Here is a 16054-nt window from a genome sequence, read left to right as displayed (position 1 = left end):
GTTGTTTTTTTGTTGTTTTTTTGTGGGGGGTTTCAATGTGTTTTTTTTTTTTTTTAAGTCTAAAATCAATATTTTGTATCCAGGGATCTACTTATTATAATAAATCCCTGGTAATATTCATGAATACTGTGAAGAGGCATGTACAAGCAGTATACCTACAGTTGTTAGGGTTTTGAGAAGTTTTGTCTTTGACTATTTAAATACTGAAGTAGAAGAAAGTGGGATAATTTTCCTCTTGTATTATTGCTCATATTACTGTTCATGTTTATTTCAAAGACAAGGAAGTTTAGCTAGCTTTCATTTTGTTGCTGTCAAACATGATAGCACCAACTTAAGTGATATTCTCATCCTGTTTTTCAGCAAATATTTATCAAGCTAGTTAGAGCTTTCCTAAATTTTACCAACTGTAATATATATTACTGTATTGCAACATTAAAGTAGCTATAACAACCTCTAAAATAGGGAAAACTCATTTCGTGTCTAAGGAAGATGTGTAAATTTAGAAAACACCCAAAATTTGAGTCCTTTAGTATTTCTCTGTATTGATAATCTTGTTTGCAGGTATAATGGAAAAAAGGTGAAAAAATAGCTTTTGTAAGAAGACAGAAAAAAAACTATGTATTTGTGCAGCAATTGGACTTTCTGCTGCAGACCAATTTGATGTCAATATATTAATTAACATATTTTTACATAAATTGTCTTATTAGAAATTGAATAAAAAAAAGCAAAAAACCAATACACAAATGCCTCCCCCCCCCAAAAAAAAAACCAAACCACACCAAAAGCCTAAAAAACCTGTTCAGCTCGTGTAGCCTCTAAGATAGAAGCCCTGTGTTTCCTGGTTGGTGTGCTCGAATCCCCGTTCAAGTACTGCGAACGTGGGCTCACAGAGGGGGTTCTGGAAGAGGTGTGACCCTCGGACCGTCCTGCTGGGTTTTCGGTCCCTCTGGAGTCCCTGCTCTGAGTGTGCTTTTCTTGTCCTGCAGAGTCCCTGCTGTGCCAGGCAGAGTTCTGTCCCTGTGCCACACACTGGCTGCTGTTAGCACAGCCCGGTCTGCACAGAGGCAAACCAGCATTGCCCTGTGACCGGGCTGGGAGGAAATAAACCCTGAATGGATTTTGGAAACAGCCTCGTCATTGTCATTAAAGAAATAGCTGATTTTAATTTGAGTTTCGATCTCCTTTGATAAAAGTTAAAATGGCCGATTATGCAAATGCCTTTTGGAAAAAAAATACATTAATGGTGACTTGATTTATGTAAAGGTGATTGTATGCATAGATTGGGGGTTACTGTTTTAATTTTGCTTTTAAGTTAACAGTAAATGAAGTCAACTTTTTCAGAGGAAGTAGCTCATATTCTCTCTTCAACAACATGAGGATTCAGACAGAGCCTCAACTGCTCTAAATCCATTAAAATACATACATTTTACAATGAGATACATGTCCGAAACGTGGCACAGGCAGTTACCAGTTGAAAAAGATACCGTACAGAGGATCAAAAAATGCCGAAAGCCTAATGAAAAGGGACAGCCTGGTTTTACAGTCTGGCAGGAGGATAGCACTGAGATTAGGGGATTGAGCAAAAAGCCGGCGTGCAGAAATGCGGGTTTTTATATAATGGCTTTAGCAAGTATCCTTTAGGACCCGGTGGCAATGTGCAGCGAGGCAAACCTGGCGAGTAATGGCCAATCACTGGGCGGTGATGAGGGAAAAGCGCCGGGTGCGAAGCCGCCGGGAGCCCGTGGATGCATCACGCCGGGAACGCAGCGTCTGCCGCCGCTCGCCCACCGGGGCAACGCGCCAGAATTGGAGTTGATTCAATGTTTAAGCCCGGGGGGACTTGTACTACAGCAGGTCACTGGAGTGCAGAGTGCTCGGCTCTCGTTTCCAACAAGATGCCTTATTTCACAAAACTCCTTTTATTAATTTTCTGCTTAGTTCTTCTCGTGGAAAGCAGAAGGCACAGGAGGAGGAGGTGGACGACCCATCCGGATGTGCAGAGGGCAAGGTAAGGGTTGCTAAACCATGTCTGTATCTTTTCCTGCAGTGTTACAAATACGTTACTACAGGCATATAAAAACCTACTCTGTCAATGTCTTCATGTATACTGTGTGTGCAAACAGCTTTACAGATAATGTTTTTGTAACAGTCTCTGGTAGTATAATCGGTTTTGTGGGTAAGTGGACAATTCTATGGCTTACCTTGATTAACTGTAAGTGAGGCAGGTTTTGTAGAGAAGTTCACTGCTTCAGCATGGATTGTGCTAAAATTATTCTTAGCCATACCTGCAAATTTCTGAGGGAGTTCAGAGGAGTTGCAGTTAACAGAGATGGCCAAATGTGCATACTGTTTAATGTTTCAGCACTGTTTCTGGGCAGGTTATTCACCTGCTTGCTGCAATCTCCATGTTACTTATATTCACTTGCCCATTATGCTCTGACAATTTGAGATGGGGATGTTGGTTAGCACACATAGTGGTAATTGATAACAAATTAAACCTTGGAAGTTAACCTGGGATTGCAAAATTAGTTTATTTTTTTGTAATAAACACATGGAAGCATAAAAAAATGTATTTTAAAGTTAAGTGAAAGCACAAGAAGGAGTTAAAGGTCTTAGTAAAGTTTATTAGATTTACCGCTGCTGAGATTTGTCTAGAGGTTTACATTAGAAAAGATAATCTTCCAAACCTGCCAGACAGTCCAAAGTATGTTATCCTTTTTTGTGGTTATGTCATCCAGTGGCAGTTATATCTTACAAGACTATTCATTGTTTGAAGGGCTCACAAATAAAATTGGGTTAATCCATCTTATTAAATGGTTTCACTATGGCAGTAAACTTCCAAATTTTCATTTATTTTTGTGGACTTTTTTGTTTATCACTCAACACTTTCATAGAGAGTGTTGTTACTTGAATGTTTTGAAAAGAAACATGATAAATTAGAAGCAAAAAAACCATAATATGCTATCAGATTTACACTACTTATTGAAAAAATACAGTGACATATGCTTTTAGTGACGTAAATGTTAAAAAGCTGAAACAGTCAGGGCCTGATCCTGAAATCCTATAGTCAACTGAAGTTTTACCACTGAAGTTTACAGAATCTTAATTATTGAATGAGATCTTTCATCGAACTCTGAAAATCCTCCAATGCCTGTATTCTGAGGAACGTGGGGGATTGAACAGTAGCACTTCCGTGCAAACCTTTCTGTGTAGTAAAGATCATGTATTTTAAAGTAATAAAATAGAGTAAATCCTTCTTTAAATATCAATTTGCCCTGAAGTAAAAGTTTCCCTGCTTTAAAAGTTTTGTGCTTTATTTGAACTTGGAGAAAAGTTCTACAGTTCCAATTTTTTCATGAGTTGTAACGAACTGAGAGTCAATGCACTGCTAAAATTATTTCTATAAATATACTACAAAGAATAACAATACTATTTAGTACTCTATGGTGTTATGGTTTCAATTAACAATTTTCCATCTAGGTGGGATCTGAGGAACTATATGCCATATATATACACACATACATACGATTCCTATGCAATGTAGTTATTAAAAAATTTATAAAATCAGGTTTTAAAGATTGTCAAATGAGAATGGAATTTTAAATATGGAGAATTATGCAATGTTGCAACAAAAAGAAGTGTATGGACCAGTGTTGTTAATATTTTAATTTTCCTATTAAATTATATTTCTGTCTTTATATTTCAGTATTCAATTGTATTTATTTTAAATTTCATATTCATTATCAATTATGTAGAAAAAAGATTTAGTTGTCCCTAAACCAACAATGAATAGTGCACTATTCTCGTAAAAGGAAACTAAAACTAGTTCCTAGGCTGGTTTCCTAATCATATAAGAGAAATTGAAAGAATTATCTTTTAAATAATTCCATCACATTTTCTGCTAAGTATTTTTCTTGGAACAGTATCATAAGGAACAGTAAATTTTACAGTAAACTTTCCTTATTAAAGAAAATTTATTCCTATATTTGGGAGTCTCCAGCTGGTAAGTTTGATATTTTGTGTCTGCTAAGGTGATAAATCAGCCTGACCTAAAGATCTTTCTATGGACTTGAAGAATATCACTTGGGGAATATTGCAGGTGCAGAACTCCTTCAGCACTGCAGTTTCTTACTCAGACACTGCACAGGGGTTCCCGGGGGCAGAGGTCCTTCCCTCGGAGCTCTGGGCGCTCGGGGTGGCTGGTCCTGAGGGTTCTGGAACTGCTCTCTGCCACCATGCTGGGGAGAAGTTGTTGAGCCTATGCCTAAGTGAGGAAGGAACAGAAAGTCGGGTTAGGAAGCCAAATTAAGAATTGCCAGGTTAAGTTGCCTGTGCATCCTTAATTACTCCTTGTTGTGTTAATACATTGTAACACATTATTTTTTTCCATGTGCAGAGCCTCGCTCAGCACGCTGAATGGATAATCCTTGCTTGATTAGAAACTGCCCTGCCTTTAATTTTCTCTTACTCCTGCATCCCCCCCTCACTGATAACACATCTCTGCTCCTACAGATTTAGGTATAACATAAAGAAACAACTGCCTGTGTGCATCACTGCCCTGAGTGTTGCCCGAGACTGCCTCATGTTATGCTCTGGAGAGCCCAGGCTTTGTGTAGGCAATTGGGGTGTGCTCATCGAGCAGCAGCTCCTGCCTTCCTACTTTGATGGTAGTCTTTCACATTTTCCATGGTGTACAGTCCCTGCCACTTAGATGGAGAAACTGAAGGACATCAGTGATACTTGTTTCTATGAAGCTGAGTCTGTTCTTGCTGATGTGCAACATCTACGAATGGTGCATGAAACCAAGGGCTCTAGAACTGTAACAGCATTGTTGGTTAAACAATTTTGCATTTCCTTTTGTTTGGAGAATTCAAGTGATAAATGAATTGTGAAGTAAAATGTTTTGTTGGAGTCACCTGGGTGACTGCTGGGAAGGGCATTGTTGTTTGCCCCAGCCTTACTTGCACACCAAAGAATAAATTTACACAGAGGAAGAACAGGCTGGTGCTGAAGGAAACAGTGTAAATATGGAAAGCTGCAGGTGTGTGTGTCAGACGATCTGTGTTGCCAGGTTGAAATCTGGGATTTTCCAGAGAGCTGTGTACACAGTCTGAGCTTGTGCTGCCAGGGCAGGTCAGACTTGCTGAGGGTAGCACTGGCTGTACAGTGTATGTAGCTGTGCTTGCATCTTCCTCAGAGCATTGACCTTGCGCCAGGTGACAAGCAAGTGCTGCTGGAATGTCCAGCACTGAGTTTTTTAAATAGTTTTGGGCACTCTACAGTAGCTCAGCAGTGGCTGCCTCTAAGAAATGGTAAACAAATGCTGGCAATCCTGCTAGATTATCCAGCTGGACAGAATTTCCAAAAGACAAAAAGAACTCTGAAAATTAGTGGTTTTGTTAATATTTACTGCTCTATAAAATTGCTGGTATTGCTTCTGGTAATGTTTGTTGCTCTACATAAATTGAGAACTTAGGAGACATTTACCATCTCTGTTGTGCCAGTGAATGCCATGTTTCCAGTGCCCACCCTACTCTGAGTCTGCCTGTTCCTCTCTCCTACCAGCCGTGTGAAGCCTCGTGCTTCAACAGCAGAAAAACTGCCTTTGATACAGAAGTGGCTTTGGCCTGTTCTTAGCTAAAGACTTCCTGCCAAGGTTTTTGGAAGTGGTCAGTCCTTTGGAGAATCTCATTAGAGATGACATTTTCAGGGCATGCTACATGCCAGCCTTAGGCTGGGACCCAGAAGCAGAAGGCAATGACCAGGACACGGCAGCACAAGGCTCAGCACACAAACCTTTTCCAAACATCATTCCACTGGAGCAAGCAGTCTGCTGATCCTGAACTGCTGCTGCCGGCAGCGACTTCCCTCTGTGCCTTGTGGAGCTGCATTTTCCCCCGTTTTTCAACGGATACTGCAGACACATCCTCCAGCCTGTGCTACCTCCCAGCCCTAACGGATCCTCTTTGCTCTATTGGCGGTTTCTGAAAAATTTGGAGTTTGTTACTGCTGCAGTGATTGAAATGTGATAGACATTTTTTACAGGTGTAGGGTTAGCCTAGGACTCAATCCAGGGCACTGCTGAACCTCTGGTGCAGGGTTTGATGTCTACTGAAGCTTTTTTCCCAACACTGCAGCATCAGCCAGGGCCAAAGAACAATGTGAAACAAAAGCAGGGAGAGAATGTGTATGATAGCAGTGATTTTGCACACCCTTTGAGTTTGTGTCCATTCTTTTTCCAGAGTCAAATTTAGTTTTTCCACAAATCTGGCAAGGAAGTAATTTTCCTTCCCTTCCTGCTGCCAGCATAGACCCACAGATGAGTAAGTGTGAAGTATGTTACATCCAGAGGTAGGGCAACAGAGTCCCCCTTTCCTGAGATTCTGGAAGCAATAGAGACTGGTGTGGCCACCCAGCTCAAGACAGACCTATCTGTGGAGATGCCAGGCCTTCCTGGGCAGCTGGGGCTCCTAAAGCTCTTGAATTGGTGGCCCTGACAGGCACTTGAAAGGGACTTCACCAAAATTGAGGATCTTGATGTTCCCAGTTTGTCAGAAATTTCTCAACCATATCTGATCCCATATGATCCATGCATATTAAGATTAAAGATGGACTCATAACACAGAAGTGAAAATAAATTTGGAATTCTCAGCTAGGAGTGAGTTAATCATTATGACAGTCAAAACCGTTCTTGTACCTTCTCTTTTTAGTTCAGCTTCTAGGGCTTTGTGTTGCAGCAGTCACATCCTTTGGTGGTTAGATAAACAGGAGGCCTTGTACCTTCCTTGGTGCTGGGTTTACACATCTCCTCCAGCTTGCTGTGGCTGCTACACAAAGTAAATGATGCCTTCACCTAATGCAATTTGGGATTTTTTTTCTCCCCAAGAATATGCTGAAGAGCTGTAAGATTTTCACTGAAACTGTAGAATTACTTCCCTGCATCCCAATATGTAACTGGAGCCAAGGTCCTATGGCCATGAGTTACCATCTTGTGACCAAAATCCATCCTGAATTCTCCAGGCGAAGGTGCAGAAACCTGCCAGACTCTGGCTGCCAACAGCTGTGCCATGCTCAGTTTGGAGACCACGTTTACTTTCAGGCTCACCACATGAGCCATTGCCTCGTGCCCTACAGCACAAGACTGTTTCCAGTCTGAAAGTTCTTCACCTTGCTCTGGAAAGGTCTGAATGTCTGCATAGACACCTGCTCTTTTTTGCTGAGCTGTTATCTGTAATTTCTCATGCCATCAAGAATGAATTATATTTGATAGAAAAAGCATCTATTTTAAGCAATTGAGACAATTCTGAGTAAAAGTGACTGGAAAGGAAAATGTATTTTTAAAAATTAAGGCAATAATACAGAAAGCTTCTCTCCTCTTTGAACAGAAACAATTCTTCACAGAAGTCAGATTTATCAAATTTATGCCCATTGAACGAAGTATAAACAGCAATAAAATTATATATGAAAAATGGGGCAAAAAACGACAAAAGGAGATGGGTGGATTTAAACGAATTGTAGCGAACTGCGGAGAATGCACAAAGCCGAAAGAAACCCTGACAAATCTATAATCAGAAATGCTAAAGACCATAAGTACATCAGGGAGGATTTATGAGATACTGGTGATCAGATTGTCAGTAAAGACACTCTCTGGGCAGCAGTGTTCAGAGCACCCTTCAGCTGCACAAGAGCACTAGCAGCTGGTGTCACCTCTGAGCAGGTGATGAGATGCTCCCTACGCCAAACAGCAGAGGGGCCAGAGAGGGGCAGAAGACACAGCACAGCTGATGTCAAATGCTGTTATGAAGAAATTTTTTTTCAAACAAACTTTGTCTTGAATTGGATTAAATAGACAAAAGTAGTAATAAATTTTAAAGACTGTGTAGACTTCCTGTCATTAAAAATATTTCAATACAAAAATATTGTAAATGGATTAAATTGATTAAAAAGGGACTGTCAGAGCTCTTTCTGTAAAATCTGAATTGGCTGTCATAATACCTGAAGGATTGGGCACAAACTGATGATTAAATGATGGTTATTAAATGCAGCCCCTGGCTCAGGACATGCCTGAAAACCTCTTTTCTTCCTAAGACAGTATCCACGTCCCCAGCCAGCCCTCTAAACCTCTGCAGCCACAGACTGCTTTCAGCAGCTCTCCTGTGTGCTCTTTGCTGTTTGATGATTTTTAAATCATTGATCAAAATGTAACATTTCAGTGAGGCTGAGCCATTGATTTGCAAGACAACACTGCCAGGGCTTTTCATACTAATTCCTTGTACAATGCATTCCAATGTTTTATTGGATTTTTAATTTGACTTTTTCACACCCTTCTTTGAGGAGAGAGACTTAATTGAACATTCTCTGTTACTTTGGCTTTTCCCTGATAATTAAAATCAAGCAGACACAGGAAGATCCCTTTCCTGACTTGCAGCCCTTCGGGCACAGAGGCCGAGCAGCACGGGGTGAAGTGGAGCGCGTTGGCAGCTGCCCTAACTCTGCAGCAAAACAAAGCTTCCCCCTGCAGCAAGCAGTTAAAAGCCAAGCTTTTGCCTCCAAGCGTTCCCCTTAATGGCTGTGCTTGGTTTTACACCCTTGCTTTTAGGTAACCATAATGCAGCCCTGTCGGGAGGGTGCTTGTTCTGGCTGGCTCTTTCTCACAGCCAGCAGGGAGAGAAGCTCTGGCATCCCAAGTGAAATAGGAGCCCAAAATAACCTGAGGGAGATCCAACCCTTCCCATGTAGCATGTGCCCTGGGCTACAAGGGGTTTTAGTCCTTCAAAACATCTATTTGATACAAGTATTTTTGAATTCTGTTGCTTCCTTTTCATCTCCTTATAGTAAGGAAATGGGTTTTTGATGTTAGCTGCAGCTATCAACACCCTTTAGGTTTCATAATTTCTTTCTTGGACTTAGTGCTCTGAGGGGAAACTTTTCTTCTGATTTGTGATTTATGCTCCCTTTGGCTCATAATTATAGTGCTTAATATTTTAATGAAGCTAAGAACATCCCTTGCTATACCCACATTTTTGAGTGGGGTGATTGTTTTGTATTGAGTTCTTGTATTCTGAATTCTTGATCGAGACTTTAAGTCTAAGTAGTCTCTTTATTTTTCCTCCAAGATTTTTTGTTCTTTATTTTCAGTCATATCTTTTCCACATGGGAAAAGGAACCTGAACCTTTTGTACAAAGTTCTTTCTATTTATCATAATTATTTTCAGTAAGTTACTGGAAACCAGCTAATTGCACCAGTACTTACAACGTTGTCAGCTCTTATGTCCAGAGCAAAGGGATTGAGGAACCTTCATGTTCCAAGTCTTCCCCTCACAGCACTGCAGAGCAGTCAGGGGTGCTGAACTGGATTTTCTTCCAGAAGTGCATGCAACTTGTTTATCTGCTAGTTAGTTATCCCCTTATGGGATTTTAGTGGCTATCTTGCACTTTTCTCGGGGGTTTGTTGTCATCCTTGTTCCACTGATATCATACAATATTTCAAATAAAAAGTTAGAATTTTTTGTACCTTAATGTTCATAAAAGTGAGGGACTGAAGCCTTTGTTAGATAAAACTCCTCTCTTCCTGCTGTTGTGGGGAGGAATGGGTGGTTTTGCTGCTGCTGAAAGCCAGAATACCCTCTGTCCACACAAACTGCTGGCACTGAATTGGTGAAGTTGGTGGGGCAGTTTCCAAGTGGTGTATGCCATTGTGTGACCAGCACTGCAAAGAGCTTTTTCATGACAATGTTGCCTTGGTACCTGGCCAAATCCTGGCCAGGTAATGTGGGGCACCCAGCTGCTGCCCCTGGTGCCTGCTCTCAGCTGCAAAGGCATTGCCTGCATGCAGCTCCCCTGTGAGATGCTGTGCTCTGTGCCTTGTGCCTCCCTGGAGCCTGGGGCAGAGGGAGCAGGGCTGCCTGTGGGCACAAAGGCCTGAGCTGATGCTGTGGAAAGGCAGCTCTGTGTCTGTGTTTGGTGCTGGCAGTCTCCCCACAGTCCCTGGGGTTGTGCCTGCAAAGCTGCTGCTCCTGTGGCACCGAAATTGGGCTGGCAGTTGTGGCACTTGGGCACAGAGACATCAGAGCAATGCTATTGCTGTGTTTAGCAGGTCTGGCACAGGGACATCAGAGCAATGCTATTGCTGTGTTTAGCAGGTCTGGCACAGGGACATCAGAGCAATGCTGTTGCTGTCTTTTGCAGTTGTGGCACAGGGACATCAGAGCAATGCTGTTGCTGTCTTTTGCAGTTGTGGCACAGGGACATCAGAGCAATGCTATTGCTGTGTTTAGCAGGTGTGGCACAGGGACATCAGAGCAATGCTATTGCTGTGTTTAGCAGGTGTGGCACAGGGACATCAGAACAATGCTATTGCTGTGTTTAGCAGGTGTGGCACAGGGACATCAGAGCAATGCTATTGCTGTGTTTTGCAGCCACATCTTTAAGAGGAATCGGGACTTGACCAAGGCCTGGAGAGGAAAGACGGAACAGCTGCTCAGAGTGGATGAACACGACTTCACCATGCGGCCGGCCTTTGGAGGTGAGCATCAAATGGTTCTCTTGATGCTGTGCTAATCTAATTAAGATTAATCTAATTACCCAATTAACAATCTAATTAAAAACCAAGCAAACAAACCTCTGTCCAAATGCATCAGTGTGAAGGGAAAAGGCTTGGTGCCAATTCAGAGAGGCCTCATGCTCATCCTCCTTGCCCTCTGTGCTCTGTACATTTCCTACATTCCCTCCTGTTGCTGCAGTTGGCTCTGGTTTTGGCTGGCATTTCCCAGAGTTCAGGATGGACCCTCCCAGTAAGTGTTTCACTCTGTTGAGAAGAGGGACAAGCTGCAGGTTTTGATATTCACCTCTGGTTGTGAGGTTGCAATGAGCTTTTCAGCTGATGTGATTAAATTGCAAAGTAAAGGAACTCATTGGGTGGATCACAGCCCGCCATTACCAGGAGGAAACAAATCTAAAAATCCCAAAAATATTCTAAAAATCTTGTCTCAAACTCTCATAAGCAAATCAAAGAGTGGGAGGGGAGACCTCTGCCAGCTTCACTTCTGCCTCTGGTCACACCCAGTTACAGGATGTGCTCGCCTGGCCTTTCTAGACTCACTACTGCAGAGAGAAGAGGGTACCTGAAAAAAAACTGCTGGAACACCAGTATGGCAATCCCTTTTCTGATTTCATCAATAACAAATCCCTCCAGAGCTAAGGGCAGAGTTTTCTGTAGTTTTCACTGAATGACTAATGCTGCATCCTTTGTCAGTTGCCATCCAGGATGAAGGGCTGCCTCTCCCTGCCCAGTGGGACACAGAGTGTTGTGCCCTTTGCACCTGGTCTATAGAACAGAGCTTCTCAGACCTGCCTGTTCCTGGTGTGGCTGAAAAAACATTTCTTGCCCTCAGTGCAGATGTGCCATTCTGAGAGCACAATGCTGACCCCTGCTCACAATTTTTATATATATTTTTAAACTCCAGAATTCAAAACCTTTCATAACCAGGGTTTCCTGCCCCTGCAGAGGTTATTTATCAGCAAGTTGCAGTCCAGCCTAAACATTGGAGTCAACTCTTTTTTAATCAGTATTACCTTGGTCTGCTGCTTCTGTGGTTGAAGAGTTTGCCCTAAATTGCCCTCTGGGTGGAGCACGGGCAGAGCTCCCCGGGGCTGGTGGGACCACACCGAGCCCTGGGTGCAGCTGAGGCTCAAGGATGAAGTCTGGGAGCTGGCTCTGGAGGCACTGGGTTTCTTTATGAATTGGTTGTAAAAGTGTGAGTCCACCAAAGTGCACATTCCTCCTTAAATTCCAGGTATGCCCTCCTGTGCTATGAGGTCAGAGGATGCTATCTTTGGTTTTCTGACCTTTTTTTTTTAAATTTTTTTTTAGCCAACTTCAATTTTTGTAGCTTGGCTGTTGACTTCTGAGTGCCTGATTTGGACAAACTGAAGGTGCTGATCTGTTCTCTCTGCAGCTGATCTGTCCAGGACAAAAGACCTGCTGGTCTGATGGGTGGGATGATGGGGCTTCTCTGGGAGGGAACTTGGACTCCCTACCTTGCCTCTGCTGGAGACAGCTGGGGAGCCATGGTGATTTTTGAACTTTTGCCCCCTAACTGGGTGTATGTCAGGGCATCCTGCCTGTTTTGGGGGGAAGCTGCAGGGTTTTGTTCTGTTGTGCTGATGGTTTGGCACCCAGTGGCACCACTGCGCTGTATTTCTGGAAACATCTGAATTTTACTGTTTTCATCAGTGTCACAGGGTCCTTGAAGAACACATTTCAGCACAGGTCACATCAAACAGACACATTTAATTACACAGACACTCTTCTAGTGTTAATGGAACTGCATTTTAATCTCTCTTTTGCCTTGTTTTCCCATGCTACTTCCCATCACGATTCTTCTAGAGCCAAAATTTGGAATAACATTTATAAAACTGAGAAATACCCTAAGAGCCTTTGCTGAGAAGGTTCTTTTCTTTCATAAAGGAAAAAACATGATGTTTTAAATTTTTTTTTGTTTAAAACCTCCTTAACTTGCAGAGATTCTTGGGACAAAGGAGTGGCATTAGCCACGTTGTACTGAAATTGCATGGGATGAGGAGCAAAGCATGGAAACAGCTTTGCTGAGGCTCCAGCCTTGGAAATCCTGACTCAGACACACAGAGATAGCAGGTGCTGCAGGTTCTTGCTCATCTGCAGAATTGCACGATGTGTTTTTAGTGGCAGATGATAAGCCTAGTGGGAAAAAACAATAAAGGAAAGGGAACAAAAGTCTGGCAAGAGGTGATGCTCATAGTTTTGTCTCCAATGTTATTCCTCAGGCAGTCACAGTGATTTGCTGTGCACCCTGAGTCCTTCCAGCCAGGCTGTGGCACTGTCAGTCAGACTGATGTGGTGTGACCTGGGGAGGATGAAAAGGCTTTTGTACAGCCAAAGTGGAGAAGAGCAGCCTGTGGGGTACACATGACTGTAACTGGTCACTGCCCTAAGACCCTCTCTGGTCTAACTGAGATTCCAGCTCTATGGCATTGCATTGGGCCTGTGATGTTGCCTTGCAGGTGGGAAAGCCACCTCAGTTCTGGAAAATTAAAATAATACCATAAGTAAATGGTGAGTGGCATTAACACTAAAAGAAAACCAGTACTGTTGATGGTTCCCAAGTTTGGTGGGCCAGCCTGCAATTCCACCTTTAGCTAAAAAGGGGATGGGGTATGAGCTGGTGGCCAGGGGACACTTGCTGGTCTGCAGGAGACAGCCAGCAAGCTGCCAGCCCAACACAGCTGTGCCCACTGGGCAGAGCAGGCTGGGGTTATGCAAGGTGGAATGAAAAAGCCTCAATGTTAGAGAAAGGTGAAGGGGTTTTCAAGAAAAAGTATCTTTGTAAAAAGCAAGTGAGCAAACAAATGTTGTGTAAGTTGTGTTATTAACAGCCCAATAAGCATGGCTGTCTTGCCTGCCCTCAGCCCATTAGAGACAGGCAATTGGGTACAGAGGCAATGACAAAGTTTTTTGCTTTAATGATGGTCAAAGAGCATTCATAGGCTAAAAGAGACTGCAGGGTTTTTGACCCTTAGGGAGTTATCTCCATGTCAGTGACCTTGTTCTAGGTAGCAGATGTTCAGGTATTATTTACTATTATTAATATTTAAAGATTATGTAAATGTTTGTTGTGCTGCCTTCCTTAAACACCCATTTTAAGCATTTCATTTATGACATCTCGATTTTACAGGGAGCCTGTGAGTAAGCAGCTTTAGTTGATACTTAAAATAGCTGTATCTTCTTTATTGAGGACCAGTCTAATGCTTCACTTTTATTATATTTGCTCATAGCCGAGTAGCCTAACGTCAGCTGGTCCTTGCTGCCCTTTCTGGGCAGTGCTTTTGCCAGGATGGGTGAACAGTGGGATGAATAAAGCATGAGTAGTTCACTGAGTGGTTTTTAGTGACAAGGGCTGGAATAGGACATGCTCCCCTGCTGATGAGCAGCCGTCTGTGAGGCGTGGAGGGACAAAGCCCTGCAGCCATGAGGAGGGTGATGAGCACGTCCTGGTGCTCCTCCTGGGAGCTGACCACTCCTAAGAGGTCCCACAGTGGTTTGCAGTCTCTCTGGGTGTGCATGAGATACCTGTCAGTAAGGAAACCTCAAACCCACTCGTTTCTCATGGACATGTTTTTATCTCGGGGCCTTCATCTGCCTCCCTCCTTCAAAGATAGATGAGTGGACACTGTCTCAGAGAGAAACAGCAGCCTTTGAGAGCGCTGCCAAAGAGAAAAATTAAAGAGGTGTCACAAAGCTTTAGTCTCAGAGATGGAGTGGAAAACTGACTTCAGGCATCTTCATGGCAGCTCTTCCCTCTCTTCCAAAGTGTAGAACAGTCTGTAGGAGAGTCTGTGGGTGACGCACGGTCGGGACGGACGGAGACGAGAGATGTCTGCAGCCAAGTCGTGGAACTATCGGTTTATTGCAAAGGGCCTGGGTGCAGGGCCCTGCTGGGAGCTGCCAGCCGCAGCTCGGAGCAGGGCCGAGAGAAGGGAGGCTTAAAGTGTAAGAGAGTTAAAGGTTTAAGAGCGGAGAGCATGTAGAAAGGAGGGGGTGAAGAAGTGAGAGGTGAGCGCGAAAAGAGCAGAGAAGAGGAAGAGGAAGAGCGAGGAAAAAGAGAAGTGGAAGAGAGCGAAGTTCCCATTACAATACAATAAATCATCTTCAGTGTTGAATATTCAGATTCTCTTCAATCGATCTACTACAGCATGCATATCCTATAACATTTCCATACAACCTATAAGAATCACTACATTACCATACTGTGTTACATTTTAAACCCTAAATCTTACTCTTTGGGCCCTATCTGCCAAGCTGCAGGGTCTGCTCTGACCCTTGGACCTGCCTGCTTGCAGAGGGTACTGTTTCATCAAGAGGGGATTACCTTTGGCTGGCCACACCGTTGTTTTCCAGTTGTTCAGTAACTAAGGGATCTCAAAACTTGCTTTCATTTCAATCTCGCTTATAGTTTCTATATTCTCAAAATCTTTTGCCAGGCAATCATATTTATAAGGCTTTCCTGTTCCATCCTCCCCAACACAAAGTCTGCTCCAGTGCTCAGAAATAAAAACCATGTTTGTCCCAGTTCTGCTTGGGAACTGACTCACACTTAGAGGCTTTCATGCTGCTCACTGGTTGGTGGTTTTAGGTGTGGAGACACACTGGGATGTAATAGGCTTCAATGTTGGGCTCCTTCTGAAGTCATACCTGCGCAGGGCTTGTGGAAACCTCCTGGGTTCCCTGGAGAGGTTAGCCCAAGGCCACACATCCCATTCAATCTGGGGCAGAGTTTGATACTCAAGCTGGAGTTTTTGCAATATGAAACAAGCAACAAAGTCTTCTTTTTGTCAGAACCAACCCAAAATTCCATTCATTTGGCTGATACTTTTCAGAGACTCTAAAGTGTGATCTGAAAAACTCTGCTGGATTGCAGGCTTTGAGCAAAGCAGCACTGCTTCCTTTCATCAGCCATATCCCCAGCTTTCACATGGATCCATTTACCTTCCTGTCCAGCAGTGAACATCCTGGAGAGGAGCCCAAGCTTTGAGGTGTCTCCAGTCTTAACGTGGTCAAGTCTTTTGTTGCTTACAATTCTCTAGGATGATTCTAGATTTTCTATATTGATGATTCTATATTTTCTCTTTCTGAAGAAAATGTGAATATTAATAAAATGTTGTTTATGACAAAGAAAGCCTGGTTGATGAGGGCTTTTTTGTATCCAATACTGTAATCAAATTTAATTGTTCTGTCTACCAGTTCAGTTTGTCATATACCATCTGAGCTGTTCTTGTTCCTTCACATTCACACCCTCCTCATACTCTGCTCCCTCTCAATACAGAAGGATTTTTTCTTTTTGCTCATCCCTAGTGGCATTTGATGAGGAATTTGGCAAAACACCCTGAACCTCCATGGTTCAACTGTTCAGTTGCCAGAGGGACAGGAATAAAAAGCGAGCAGCTCCTAATTGACTCCATGGGTTAGAGAGATCAAAGATCTCCTGACATTTCTCTCTGGGTGATCAACAGCCATTTA

The 16054-nt window shown here is 43.0% G+C and overlaps 1 protein-coding gene across 1 annotated transcript in view; it reads left to right on the top strand.

Moving 5' to 3' along the window:
* Positions 1 to 1880: 1880 nt before the first annotated feature.
* LOC131555698 (gamma-aminobutyric acid receptor subunit rho-2) overlaps positions 1881 to 16054 on the top strand; it is a 34143-nt gene continuing 19969 nt past the window's right edge. The window contains exons 1-2 of the mRNA XM_058801883.1: positions 1881 to 2008; positions 10419 to 10525. Of these exons, the coding sequence (XP_058657866.1) occupies positions 1896 to 2008; positions 10419 to 10525 (220 nt within the window). The 5' untranslated portion in view covers positions 1881 to 1895. The remainder of the gene's footprint in view (positions 2009 to 10418; positions 10526 to 16054) is intronic.

Source organism: Ammospiza caudacuta, chromosome 3, assembly GCF_027887145.1.
Source record: "Ammospiza caudacuta isolate bAmmCau1 chromosome 3, bAmmCau1.pri, whole genome shotgun sequence".
NCBI classification, from domain to species: domain Eukaryota; kingdom Metazoa; phylum Chordata; class Aves; order Passeriformes; family Passerellidae; genus Ammospiza; species Ammospiza caudacuta.
Note: the sequence above shows the minus strand (reverse complement) of the source record. Positions and strands in the feature narration are given on the sequence as shown.